This window comes from Cyclopterus lumpus, chromosome 21, assembly GCF_009769545.1.
Source record: "Cyclopterus lumpus isolate fCycLum1 chromosome 21, fCycLum1.pri, whole genome shotgun sequence".
In the NCBI taxonomy this organism is placed as follows: Eukaryota; Metazoa; Chordata; class Actinopteri; order Perciformes; family Cyclopteridae; genus Cyclopterus; species Cyclopterus lumpus.
The window spans coordinates 9,751,308-9,766,376 of NC_046986.1; the positions used below are offsets into that span (position 1 = coordinate 9,751,308).

Below are 15,069 nucleotides of genomic sequence, written 5' to 3' on the forward strand. Positions count from 1 at the left end.
GAATCAGCTGTTTCTCATCCATTGTGATGAGCAACAGGAATAAATAGAAATGGGGCATCCGACAAAGTGGACGTGTAGTGGAGAGTAAACACACATTAATGAAGTTTAGCAATCATTCAAAACCCCAAATAACAAATACGAAGATGTCAGTGACCTCAGTTCAACACAGCATGTAAACTCTGGGGTCGTGAAGGTGGACAGCGTATATTATTTGAACCATCCGACAATAGATTGTTTAATTAAAACATTTTTTTTATTATTATTGTGCTGACAAAATTATCTAAATCTAGATGTTTAAACTCGCCTCTGTCACACCCATCCTCAAAAAGCCTGGCCTCAGAATACGTCACTCATATTATTATTATGATTTTTATTATTATTATTATTATTAGTAGTAGTAGTAGTAGTAGTAGTAGTAGTATGTTCTTGCAGTTTAAACCAAGCCGACAAATACTGACGCAAGTTCAGCTTTAAAGCGGATTAATGCTTCATGCAATGATCATTATGATATAATATATATATATATATTATATATAATGAGGGTGTATTCAGCCATTTTTACTCTATTTAGAGTTATTTGAACAACCAAGCTGCACAAACAGCTTTTGTACTGCTCATATATTTCACTGCATATTCAAGTGAGCATTATGAAAATGACCTCGAACATATTACATATTTTATGTTCTCGCTCTATCTTCTTGCCAGTGAACACATTGATTGGATATCCTCCATATATTTTGAAAAGTACATGGTGTGGTCTTTATGACCTCTCATGAAAGCAAACAGGAGTAAATATATATATATATATATATATATATATATATATATATATATATATATATATATATGTGTTTGACACAAGAAATGCATATAAATGTGCATATACGTACAGATCCATCTTTATCACGTCATGTTCTTTTGGTTTGATATTAGGTGTTACCCTGTTTTTCATTTATTAATGTTTTCATGTAGAACTATTGTTCCTATTAAATTAAGGGAAATTGTCATATTAGCTCTCAACTCTACAGCTCACACTGCAGATAAGCGGAGCAGTATTGATTCATTGATTGCGTTGTTAAATCTCCATTCATCTATGTATTGCTACTTGTCTTCTTAAGTGTCCTGACACTGTCCCTCTGTATGCGTTCAATCTGTCTTCATCAGGACTCTTGTCAGTTGGATTGTTGTTCTTCAATGTAAATTAAATGCCAGTTTTGTCTTTTGGATCTGACATTTCATTCTCATAATAGGACAAAAGATTTTTAATTAGCTTAAGGTCCAACCGCAAAAAAAGGTATTGACTTGACTCTCGGTGTAAAATTCTCAGGAGGGCGTTGTCATGTTCAGGACCGACAGCGGCATAACGTGACACATAAATTATGCTAACATGATTTGTACTAGACAAATATGTTTTTTTTAAAATGTATTACTCCGTCATTCACACAGTGCTATGGACTAAAAGTGGGCATCCGCTCAGTGAAAGAAATAGGAAGCTTTAGCTCAAGGGCTCAGAGAGGAGTTGTGAGAAACTCCCGACGCAGAGCCGGTAACAACGTGAAGCTATAAGATATTCATCTTGATTCTGTGGCTGCCATCCAGACGAACATCATATACCTGCTCCACTGACCAGGGGAGACAAGATATTGGGGAGTTAAAAATAATCCAGCCAAAGAGAGAGAAAGCCTCGAGGCTGAGCCCCCGTGATGGTAACACCTTTTCACTCACTTAACACCCGCTGATTAAATACATTCCAACATGTGAGAAAAAGAAAGTGCAAGTTTACATTTAGCAAGGCCTCACCTTCATTTCACCTGCAACGCTATATATTCCTCCAAATTGATGAAGTGAATGAAAATAAATATAGTTGTTATAATAGGCTTTTTCAAAGGTGTGTGATTGTTTCGGCTTTCTTTTTGTTCAATTATTTGTTGTTAACAAAATGATACAGCTATAATCGATATCATAATTTGTCCCCTCAAGTTCTTCATTGAGTTATTCTTTTGTGGAAAAAGTGGAGAATTATATTGGGCAAAAGAACAAATTCCCAATTTCCACTGCTCCTGAGCAAAAAATTACATAGACAAGCAAATAAGATATGACCAACACATTTTGTTTAAAACACAAGCTGACTGTATAGGCTCCAAAAGGCCAATATACATTTTTTGTCTTACACATACATATACATTGTCATTTTAGATACATTTTGAAAGATACTGTTCCTGGAACTCATTAATATTGATATGAGGTGTTACTGAATTACCTATTTGTGATACCTAATTGTATGAAACATATGATAAACATATGCTAGAATGTGTCTTTCTTCCCTTAATGTTACACTGGATGAATCAAATCTGAATAAATCAAATCTGAATAAATCATACAGATTAAATGGGTTTTGCTGAGTAGCCAGTCTATAATCCATTAGTTTCCACTGGACAAATCATTGCTGACCTCCACCTATTCTGCTCCTACGACTTTCTCATGGCATTAAATATGAAAGTAGCTAATTGCATATTGCTTTAAGCAGTACATTGTGTGTATGTTGAAATTGCAAATGACTGAATTGGATTCAGAAATGAATTTGTGATAAATACTTATTTTCTTTTCATCATAAACATGCATTTAAAAAAAAGCAGTACATGAGCAATTTGATAAGATTAAGAGTGGTATTAGATTTTAATTACATAAATGAACTGAGGCATGGAGCGTCTGATTAACAGCTGTCAGTCTGTTCACCGCACCTGGAAACTCGACACTGAACATAATCAGGAACCCACACGGCAAGTCCTCTCGGATATATAGAGCATTGTGCTTTCTGCATAAATCACCGCATGTCTGTTTTAAGATGATCCCTTTGACAGTGTTTAGTCATCTTTCTATTGTTTAAAAATGCATCCGGTTTTGGTTTTCTTTTTGTTGAACAATGTTCTGAAGCATGCCGTTTTTAAACATTTTGATATCTTATATTGATATTTATCCGGCTGTCTGCCTCTCAGATTGTTTGAATACCAATCGCATACTCTGGCGATGAATATTGTCCACTGCAGTTGACACAGGTATTGATGCCTCCTGCCCTTCACAATATCCACACAATGAGTCACGTGATTGGTTTAAATTCTTAAGTGAACTAGTTGACTCTGCCACTTTATTTGTCATATTGTTGCATCGGCGTGTTCAGGCTGTAAACGTTCTCCCTGCAGAGACGTGTCCCACACAGCGATCTGCATTGATTCTTTCTGCTCATTTCTTTTTAATTAGGTGATTTGTTTTCCTTGGTAACTGGAGCCAGCCACAACCTCGCTGTTTATGAAAATTCAAGACAGCAACACATTTGTGAAAAATTCCTCATGAATAAAATATTGAGTGGAAAAACCTTCCCTAACACAAATAGACCAACATGTTTTCTGCTCACAGAGTTGCTGAGGGCAAGGCAAGACAACTCAATTGGTAGAGCACGTTTCATACGGTGGGATTTACAAATTGATAAACTCAAAGCAAAGGTAGAAGATTGACCATTTAAAAAGTGAAAAACAACAGAAATTCAAAGACTAAATCCATATCACACATTTACGCTTGAACATAATTAAGGCAAACTGTAGAGACTACTACAATAGAATGCATTTTTTGCTCTTTCAATGCACTTCATCTCTCCTTTTCCCACTCAATGTCAGATCAGTTAGAGTTCGTTAAAACTGTTTAATAATAACACTGAATTAAATACCATTGCTAAATACGGACCATTGCTGTCTGAGCCATACTGGTCCCTGGTCAGGAGGAGGGTCAATAAGACAGGATGGGCGATGTGCATTAAACTATTCAGCTTGATGCTAAAAAAATCTGTGGTTCTTAACCTTATTGGTGGTACTGAACCCTGCAAGCTTCATCAGTGCATTCACCGAACCCTTCGTAATTGGAAAAATTAAATATGATTTTTTTCAAAACATAGGTATATATTTTATTAGTGCACAACCATGCACACAAAAGCACCGTGTTCAAAAGAACAAAAACAACAAAACATGAATTTCGCACAAAAACATAACTCAAGTTCAGAGATGCGCGGCTTCACGTTGGCAAGTGCCACTCTCATGTCATTTTCACAACAAAGTCTGTTCCTTTTCTTATTTTCCATGTCTACCATCCTCGAAAAAAGGATTGCTCGCGTTGTAACAGACGGTGTGTGTATCTCAAGGGCTTTCTTAGCAATAAGAGGGTATGGTACAATTTGGTGACACCAAAACATTGAGAGCGTTGTTGTTCTGAAGAGTTGCTGTTGAAGCTCTGCTGAAGTTCGATGATTTCGTCGAGGTATTTCATCGTTGACATCTGCTGTCGCAACACTAAACGTGAACGGCTGTCTCACCCATGCTGGATATGACTCTCTGGTGGGGAAGTATCCGTCGGGAGACTTTGCGAGCTCATCTAAGTGCACGGCAATTGCTTGCTTTAGCTCCTCAGGTACAGAAATGTCTCCAATTCCAGACACGTCTTCGATCTTACTTACACAGTCGTCCAGGAGGAGAAAGTTTGTGAAGTTCTCTGTTCGTCGTTTCCATAAAGGTAGCTCTCTTTTTTTTTTAAACGCCTACAGTTTTTCTTCCGCTTCGATGGCGTTGACTCCACCGCCCTGCATCTGTCGATTGAGATGATTGAGAGCATCGAAAATATCGGCCATGTACGACAAAATGAGAATGAACTCAGAATTTTCAAAGCAATCTGAGTGACAATGTTGGTACTCTCGCAAAAATAGGGCTAATTCCACACGCATGGCAAAAATACGATTCCCCGGGATAACCACCGAACGTTAGAATGGTACAGAAGTACCTCGAATTCAGAGCCCATTTCCTTACACAGCTCTTTGAAGATGCGGTGATTCATAGCACTATTTTGCACGTAGTTCACACATTCAACTACAATTTGAATTGTTTTTGTTACCAACGCATGCATATGACAATGTGTAACAATGATGCCTCGGATTTCACCAGCGCTCCAAAACCAAAAATTCTAAGTCAAATTTTTGTTGTGCAAGAAGGAGTTCAATATGTCTCTCTCTGAACTGTGAAGTAGAAGAATAAAATGGCATGAAAAGAGAATACTTGCAACCTTACTCGGTTGCATTCCACCACTCAAAGTAAATATTTATGCTGTGTTGAAAACCTTTTCAATTATTTCTGTCTTCAATTTGAAATGGCTATTGTGTAGCAAGCGGTCATTGATTTCTATGATTGTCTACAGATTTCCATCTCTCTGCTTTGCTCACCCTGCATTCTGTATCTTCAAGGATTTATAAGGGAAGAAAATGGGAGACAGAAACCTTCCTCGCATCTGATGTGTAATAAAACATCTGATTGTGCAATCAGTGGATTTAAATTCGGAGAACTTTAACTCTCACACACGCTGTAGAAATCCAGTCACAGGGATTTATATTTAGTATTTCAGCTCCTCAAACTTGAAACACCTACAGCTAATGGAAGGAAGTTTAATTGAATATGTAGACTTCTCATATGATTTGCCGTCATCGTTTTCCCCCTGTTTGGGGTCTATGTGATGTCAAAAGAAAGTATACCTGCAAACTAGCTTCATCCTCTGTTCTATTTGTGTTTTCCTAACTGTGTGAAGTCTGATCTCCATTTAAAGGATAGATGCTTTTGAACAGAAGTGAATTAGAACAGTGGCGGCTGAAAGCCATTCCAGCCACAGTTAAATGAGTTAAATGGATTTATAATGGTCAAGTAGAGTAGAGGCGGTCATGCCTTAGGGGGGTCATGCCTTCGCCATTTTAGGAAAAATGGACATCTGCACTGCTAACCCTTCATTTGACTGTCAGGCTTCTAGTAACAAGTTGCACAAACACAAGGTTTGTACCAATCCAGAGCCTGCAATAATAGCTTGTAGTTCTTCAGTCAGGAATTCGGTCTGCCCTTCTTTGCCCCCACATCTATTACTCAACGTTTCGATTGAAGTGCTTCTTCAGTCGAAGGAGGAAGTTGTTTTCAGGGAATAAGCTCTAAAGCCCACAGCTCGCTACCTGCTCAGCGTCAAACAGCTGAAGGAAACCGTTAGTGGAGCGTTTAGCAGCTAAAGAGAAATGTTCCTCATCAGAAATGTTCCTCATGAGTTGGTAAAAACAGAGCTAAAAGAGAGTGAATAATGTCCAACATTCATAGCCAGACAAATGCACAACTCAAAATGAATGTGTAAATAAGTGTTTGCTAACAAACAACAAGGTGATCGCAACTTATTTCCGTTGCCCTCAAGTTGGCAAAAAAAAAAACACTAACTACTAGAGCAGCAGTTTTTATTTTCTGTCGCACTAGTTTCTTTCGTCTCCTCTGTGTTTCGCAGAGAACGAAGCTTTGCACACAGTCTACAATCCTCGAACTTGTTGCTCGTCGTTACAAATTTTGGCTGCTCTGTTTGGCTGCATGCTGAAATTCAACTGTGATGCTCTGACGGATGATGCACTTACTTAGACCAAGTAAGAGTGTAGAAGAACTAATAAGGAAAAGTCTGCTATCCGCTTGGTTATTCATGCAGTAAAAAATACATCTTGAATTTTTTTCCACAGCAATTTATAAGGTTTTTACTGCTCATTTATGCACACACTCACACATCGACGAACGTGAGTTACCTTGCTGGCCTGACCAATGCGAGCATTATGTGATTCAGTGTCCTGTCCCTGAACCCTAACCCTTTGACCAGCTCCACTCCCTGGCCAAACTAACAGAAACTAGACCTTTGAAAGTGTTTCACTTAAATGTGGTCATCTTAAACTGCTGGATTATTAAGATTACTTGAAGAAATCGCAACATCTTTTCAGTCCCAATTTGTCTACTAATTACTCAGATTTTTCAATTTAAAGATTATCCTGCTTACTTTATTTAGTTTCTGCAGTATGCAAGGCAGTGCCAGTTCAACAGCAAATCTTCTGTCTTGCATTGTTTTTCTCCTGCTTACTTTTAAAAAACAGTTTTCTTTATAGTTAGCTCTTACTGAAAATAGATGAATTTCAGAAAAATCTAGTTGTTTACCTTTACACAAGTTGGACATGGTGACACATGGTGATTGTTATTTTATTATTATTGATCATGCATAGATTACAATTATGTTAGAATTGCCCTTTTTGCAGTATTTAGAATGTAAGGACCGTTAATACCACTTATGGTTTCCCATTATGGCTTCCAGCTGTGAGAAAACTGTAAACTTGAAATTTAAGGACTGAGGAAATAACATTACATTATATAGCTTCTACACAGCAGTTGTTTCTGGCAGAGTTTGGAACTTATTTTATTAAACATTGTCCTCTTGTTCTGTTTTATGTACAGAGGCATCTGTCGCACCAATATTGATTTCCATTTTGTTTGAAAGTTATTGGCTTGCCTAATCACTCACAGTTACATAGCGATGTAGAGAGGATATAATTACAGACTCACTTCCCACCTGCGCAATTACAAATCTGCGGAATGAGAGAAATTATTCTCTCTGGTGTATTTATGAGCAGCGAGGCTCCACTATTGTTGCTGTTGAGATCACATACGTTTGTTGTGGTGGGGATGTGCCCCATAATGTGGATTTTACAAAGTGAAAACAAGGTAATGGGTCTGGGGGCGGGGGGCGGGCAAATCTGTACTCTGTAATTATGGAAAAAGAATAAGGAAACACAACTAAAAGTCATGTCAGCAGGCTGTACTTATAGGCTGTACATCTGTGCTTGGAGCTCAATGTGAACTTGCTGATGTTTACCAGGTTATGTTTTCAATGTTCACTATCTTAATTCAGCATGCTTACTTTTGCTAATTAGAATTAATTACAAATCTGCATGTGTCTGTCCCTAATCTCATGGCAATCTATCCAGTACATCTTGCTATAATAAATGTACTTGCATTTGTATAGCGCTGTTCTAGTCTTCGGACCACTCGAAGCGCTTTACATTCACCCATTCACACACTGATGGCAGAGGCTGCCACCTGTCCATCAGGATCTAATCTAATTACACAATCCCACACCGGTGACACAGCGCAAACACACTTTGGTCTTTGACATGCAAACTGGGAATTTCACCGGGGATCTTTAGATATCTGCCACTCAACATAGCGATGCCTGAGCCGTCAGGTCGTAGCTAACAATGCTAACAGCGCTAACAGTACAAAGTATGGAAGTCGTTCTAACGGCTGAAAGTATTGAGGGTGAACCGGTGGGTGGGTGGGTGGGTGGGTGGGTGCTACGCTTCTATGACCATCCGCCCAGTCCGGATAGCGTCATCAGCTGTAATCCCCGTATGAGAGTGCTGCAGAGCAGCAGCCATGAGCTAGCCAGTGGGGCACGCTCACATGCACTAAAAGCTAATTCTAAATATTATCCTTTTACTTTGTTATAGTAATTTAAACATTGTTTTTCATCATAAAAACACACAATTCAAATGATAAGGAAATCCAAATGTGTATTGTTATTGATTAAAAAAAAACTTGTCATTAGTAGTTTTAATGATGTATTATAAGCTGGTTAGAGCTTGTGTAGTTCAACTCTAATATGTATGTTGTTGTGAAAACATCTCCTTCAAACAACTGTATTTATTCAAGTTTCTCAACAACACTGCATGCGTGCCAAACCGTGAAGGGGGATCCGTAATGGATCACGAATCGACAATGGTCCGTTACACCTCTAACTGCTATATTGATGCTCTGTATCCTGTGTATTGCACCTTTTAATAGATTGTATCAGAGTTAAGCTCCATTTGCTGGGCTCCATCTAAGCTTACAGAAAAGCTTCTGTTGTAGATATAATATATATTCATGACAAATCAAATGTAGGCTCCTCGGGGCGCTGGAGCTGATTCCAGCTGATATCGGGCGAAGGCAGGGACCCCCTGGACAGGTCGCAAGACAGACAACCATTCACGCCTACGGGCAATTTAGAGTCTCCAATTAACCCCGAGCTGCATGTCTTTGGAGTGTGGGAGGAACCCAGAGAGAACCCACGCTGCCACGGGGAGAACTTGCAAACTCCACACCGAAGGAACACCTGGGATCGGGCATCGAAACCGGACCCCTCTTGCTGTGAGGTGACAGTGAAAGCCACTTCACCATGCAGCCCATATTCATGGCATTTTCTTCATAAATCGTGTATCAGATGAGGATATTTTGATTTACAGTATGTTTAGTCCTTTCTGTGACTGGTCTTAACGATTCACTGGATAAGGAAGACAAACATCACCACCAACTTGTGTGTGGTAGCCACAAAGGATTATTCAGCTTCCAATTCATGAATGAAAAAATATACATACATAGAAATTATCATCTTGGAAAAAGCTTTTATGGTTTCGTAAGAAAACATTATTATTGATATTCTGAGTGTTCCGTCAGGGTTTTTTTGCTATTAATGCTTTAAAAGTGAAAGTTGATTCCATTATGTGTACATTTGTCTTTGTGTGTGTTTGTGTGTGTATACACACACGTGTAGTCTTTGTTCAAGGACTTTTTTGGCAGGAAAAAGTCTGTCCAAGAAACAATATGTTTTTTTGCCCCTTATCCATTTCTATATAGTTTCTTATAGCACCATTAATTGGTTGACTGCACCACAGATGAGCTATGTTTTACAGAATCCAAATTACACTATAGAGCAATTTTTCATTATGTGGCACTCTTCACAAGCAAAGAGCCATAGATAGGCCTGTTCACTTTCCTTATTTGTCCTTGTCTGCTGGAGGTTGCCTCTGGCCGAATTTAAGTGGTCATCAATCTCGATAAAGAGGCAAAGCCCAGAGTAATATTTCCTCCTCAGATTTTTTTGTTGTTTGCTGTTTAGCAAGACAACGTAAATAAGCATGTGTTACGCCACAAACATACACCTCTGATATGAAACTACATATTTGGATCTCGCTGTGGTTTCGCGGCACGGTGTCTTTTTTGTTTTGTTTTGGTGTCTATATCTGGACACAGTCTCAGTTGTTGTTGTTAGCACCCACAGCTTAGAATAGGACAATATGCGCCTATTTGCATGACTGTGTCGTGATGATAAAAAGATTTCCTCCGGCTGGCCGGTGGCCTATCGCAGTGCTACAAAAGTGATGCAGGGAAAGTTTGGCTCAGAGTGGCAGCCATGCCACAGAGGACTGGACGTCATGCACTCGTCCTAAATGATGGTCATTAATTCTCCATGTAGGTAGAGTTTTTCCACATGCGGGGCAGGAGCCCTTCCTCTGGGACAAAGTTGAACTCCGGCCTGGCTCAACCCAATCAGCACCACTTCTCTTCTTTCTCTCTTAGTTCTTTCCTGTCGCTCCTGGTCTGCTCTTCCTCAGTTATGTATGAAGACAAATTTCTGGGCTCTCTCTATATGACGAGCCCATCTGATAAGTTGCAGACAAGTCACCATGGTTTCCATCATTTGTGATGCTTGAGGCACTCTTCTTTTCTCCTATTATCAAATATGAGTTGTTCCCAGTTGGCTTCCTTGACCTACATTTTCAGTGTTTGCACTTGAGAGTTTTTAAGCTTACGCTTGAATTGAGATTTTTTTCTATGTGTTTGTTATCAAGTAAGCAGACATACCTCAGGCAGTTGAATTAATTTACATTATAATCTGACTGAACAGCAAGCTATATTGCAATGCCAAGTTCAAAATTCAAAGTGTTTCGCCTAAATTGCAGTTTAGCACCAAGAAACACATTATAGCAGCGGATCAGCATCAATGCAAATTAACAAATAGGAGAAAATCGTATTTTCTTGCATGGTATTTCTGCTGGTACAAGTGGCGTCTACTGTTAGACCATATGGTTGCACAGTGGTGCGATTGAAGGGCTACTTCAGAAAACCATTTGGCACGATAGTCCATATATTAAAATCCCAGCAAGCCTCACAGGCTATTACATTGTTCTTTGTTACCAAACAGAAGAGTTCTTCAAAGGCTCAGACTTCAACATTATTGGAAAGGAAATCAAGTCAGAGCTGCGCTAACGTTTTTTTGCTCTTTTTTCTCTGCCGTTGGTGATCTCAGGTCCCAGAAGAATGACAAGCTGGAAATACTTTTTTTCAGTATCTGTCTCCTCATAAACCCTTTTCATCAATGGATAATGGAGTGGTGTTACATTTGTTTTCAATTACCGTCCATTGTGTTTTTTTCAGTTTCCAGCACTGTTTTTTGGTCTGTTCTCTGAAATATTATCTCTGCCTTCACAGTTTGGGAATAAATTGTACTTATACCATATGATGGGTATGGTGGGTTGGGAGCAGCAAGCCAACATACATATGGTCCTCTCTGCCTATTGCATTTTAGTGCAGATTGAGTAAACTGGTAAGGAGGCCGTTGTTTCCAAATGACAGGATGACCTTATTTTGTAAGGATGTATTTGTAGAGTCATTACGCCAGCCTGCTGGCGAGGTCTTGTCCTGGGAGGGCAATGGATGCAGGAACCTCTCCTGATAGACGACTTAAGTACTGTCTGCAGATCTGGGACTCGCTCAGTTATGAGTTAGTGGTTTAGTGATGCCTAACTCCCTGGGGCACGCCATACTAACGCAGAACTGCCATTACAGAGACATTAGTGTATAAACCCTGTGGGCTTGAGTGCACTTTAGCATTGTTTCTGTTTCATGGCAACATCAATTAACACTCCTGACATCTAAGAAATAACAGCTGTTGTCTTAGCTACTGTGAAATCTGCACCGTCCCAGCCGAAAATATGAAATACTTTGAACATATCCTATTTTTAAAAGTAATTAATAGTTTCCATGTTCTCATTTGTGTCGAATTAAACAATATTCATCATAAGTGCTTTATTAAGAAGTAATTAAAACAAATTGGCTCTGTGGAGATGATAATTGTAAGTGTAAGGCCCCTCTGGCTTGTACCCACATGAGGATATTAATGAGCCATTGACCTTATAGTGTTCATTGCCCCACAGCGGCTGTAGATAAATGCTTGGCTTTCAAAAGTGTTATTAAATCAATGGCTCATCAGTGCTATTTGTTGCATGTAACCTAACAACATTGTGTTGATGTGATTGAGTTGATCTACATGAAAATTGAATTTGCCCCAAGATGCATTCATGCTGCTTCATACAGTAAGTGAGTTTAATGAGAAAGTGGAGGTAATTGCCAATACTGTGTTCATGTAGTAATCAGAAGGCAAGACATAATCATTTGCTGTTGAGGTTATGACCTTTATTTCTTCAGTGTGTTAATAATGTCATCTTTTAAATGTCAGAAGATATTGGAACATGCCCAACACAATTCCTCAGAGACCATAGTGATACCTTCAAGTTGTATGTTATATTCAATTTAGAGTGAAAAACCCAAAGGTATTCAGTGAGAAAAAGAAACGTAGAAAATATTACAAAGGGGTTTTGAAAACGTATACATTGTATTTTGAAGGGCACGGAAAACACAAGCTAATCCAATAAACCCACATGAAGAAAATGCAAGAGAACATAGGAGATACACGCAGTTTCAGGAACACAGAGTGGATGCACAACACTGAACTGAGCTGCAACACAGTAGAAATGCATCCAGGGATGTGAATCCTTCTTGCTCGTGTTTTATGATTATGTTTCCCTCATTGCACCGGGTCCTCTCAAGTGCGCCACTAATATTGGAGCGTGCCACATAACACGTGACAGTAATGTGTCACAAAACAGTGAATGAGACCACATAATACTTCCCTCCTTTGTGTTTGAAAAAACTTGCAATATTGAAGATGATTTTGTATTTAAGTGCTTGACCACTTAGATAACTGTGAAAAAATGTAAATTGAACTGAATTTGTTTGCTTCAATTTCTGCACTCCTCCCACCCCCCCTCCCTTCCTGCCTCACCCCACCTTCTTTTGTTCATGACAGAGGCTTTGCTGCTGGTTGCACAGAGGCTGGAGGGACCCTTCAACATTGAATCTGTCATGGAGCCTATTGATGTCAAGATTTCCGAGGCCATCATGAATATGCAAGATAACAGTGCCCAGGTCTCCTACATGGTACGCCAATTATGTTTCTTCCACAAAGAGAGCAAAAGTAACACCTCAGACAGGTTGCTGGAGTCCAAATTGAAGGGAAACTATAGGGTATGACTTTCTTTTAGTCCTACTGGGCTGTGTCTGAGGTGTGCAGTCCAACACATTCTAATTATCTCCAAGTTTAGGTTTTGTATTTGAATTATATGTTTTGATTTGGTCAGATAATCTTAGTTCAACTAACAGCAGTTAATGTGTTTCCTGTGTTTTACTGCATTTTTCGTCTGCCCACAAAATTGTAGTCAGGAAGAAATAAAATGTAGGCGGTTTGTGAAGATTTTGTTCTGCCTACGCAGTTATGAATGCCTGTTCTCTTTCAAAGCTAAATGCTCTGTTGGCTTACACATGCAACAGATGCAGTTTTGTTTATGGTTTAAGTATATGTGGTATTTTTCCCAAAAGCCTGTAAAAACTTAACTCCATCACCTTAAATAGCATTGGTCACAGCCCCAAGTTGAATCACCTATCAACGTGGTTACCTCAACTTGACGAAGAGCACTGTCACGCTGGTAATGTGGGGGCAATGCTTCACAAGACCTTAACAAAACAGCATGTTTCCCTATTTACCGCTTCCCAAGTAATTTAAACCCCCTGACAGTTGGGTGCCCATGTTTTTGTAATTGTAGGTCTTTCAAGGCTGCGGACAGCCAAAACCCGCAGGAATGACGAGGTCGGCTCGTGGCGTTCCGGATGTGTTCAACGCTCGCTTCAGGCCGTACAACTCTGAGGAGCGGCCTACCGCTGCAGCTCGTACAAGCCTGGACAGACTGGTAAGGAGGTCGAGCCAATGCTGCTGTTTTCAGACGAGACACGGCTTCAGTGTAAACATCAGTTGTCTTTCCGACTTGACACTGTTGATTAAAGCTGGTGATTTGCCATCGTAAGCCCCCGGAGCCGGAAATTAATTCTTTGTAGTTGTCCTCCATTCAGGCCCCTCTATCGATTTGTGTTTGTTAACGAATCAACAGCTTTACCCCAAGAGGGCAGTGGAAGGTGTCTTGTTCTGCCTTCAGTGTCCTTCTCATCTCTGTGTACTTGGCAAACAGAAAAGAAAGGGATGAAAGAGAAGATGGATAGATTGTTTGAGGCTGACCATATCAATTGTTTGCTGTAAAGCACACCTTTATTTTCTATCAGATTACCTGTATGTTTGTTTGACTGGATCTTGATACGTGGATTTCCATCTCAAACAACCTTGAAACCTAAAATGCTGCATCAGGGTAAAGGTTAACACGGAGCTGACAGACCAATTCAGCTGAGAGACAGTTCTCTTCATGGATTACCTTTGCAGCTACAGTGCCCTTCCTTTCTCCCCTCTAGCCCTTTTCAGAGTAAATGTTTTCAAATGATATCTTAGTTATGTTGAAGACACCTGAAACAAAACATTTTTCTTTGCATGATTGACCTTTAAAAAATGTACAGATTGTATGAATTCCATTCAGTGGAAAGGCAGTCTCATCCACAGTAGTAAAACATGCTAAATCAAAGGTCTCAGAGCTTTGTGTCAGGTTAATAACAGGTTATGTAGCTAATGAACACATCATTTAAAAAGCAGCAGTTTCTTCTGCCATCTGTCTCTAGGAATCCCACAAGAATAAATTAGTTATCTGTTTTATTCAATGCTAATTATGTGTTCCACAAACCAATTCATTCTCATGTATAGCAGTTTCCTTTTTTATGTCCGTCAATGATTTTGTCTACACTGAATTAATTAAGACTTTCTCTTTCCTTCTTTGCCTTTATGCTGCAAACCAGAGGATTGTTTGGAATACGATGCAACACAGTGTAAGGTTCAACATTGTATACCCATTTCAGTTGTTTTCTGTTGGGACTATTGTCTGCGACTGTTTTTTGCTTTATTGAAGAGCAAACATGATGTTTTAATGTTGTGTGCTGAGGGGTACATTGTGTTCTAAGCATTAGATATTTACAACAAACAAGTATCGTGACCTGTAAATCCCAGATAGTATGTGTCCTAAGTGTCTCATTTCCATCTCACATGGGAGTCTGCGGCACCTAGTCTCATGGAAATGGCTATGAAGGAGCATTTTATCTTCAATTTATTAGGGGA

General features: G+C 39.3%; 1 protein-coding gene across 1 annotated transcript in view; it reads left to right on the top strand.

The window, feature by feature from the left end:
* LOC117750270 (glypican-6-like) overlaps window positions 1–15,069 on the top strand; it is a 69,344-nt gene that overhangs the window by 35,765 nt on the left and 18,510 nt on the right. Inside the window, exons 5-6 of the mRNA XM_034561416.1 lie at window positions 12,832–12,962; window positions 13,625–13,768. Of these exons, the coding sequence (XP_034417307.1) occupies window positions 12,832–12,962; window positions 13,625–13,768 (275 nt within the window). The remainder of the gene's footprint in view (window positions 1–12,831; window positions 12,963–13,624; window positions 13,769–15,069) is intronic.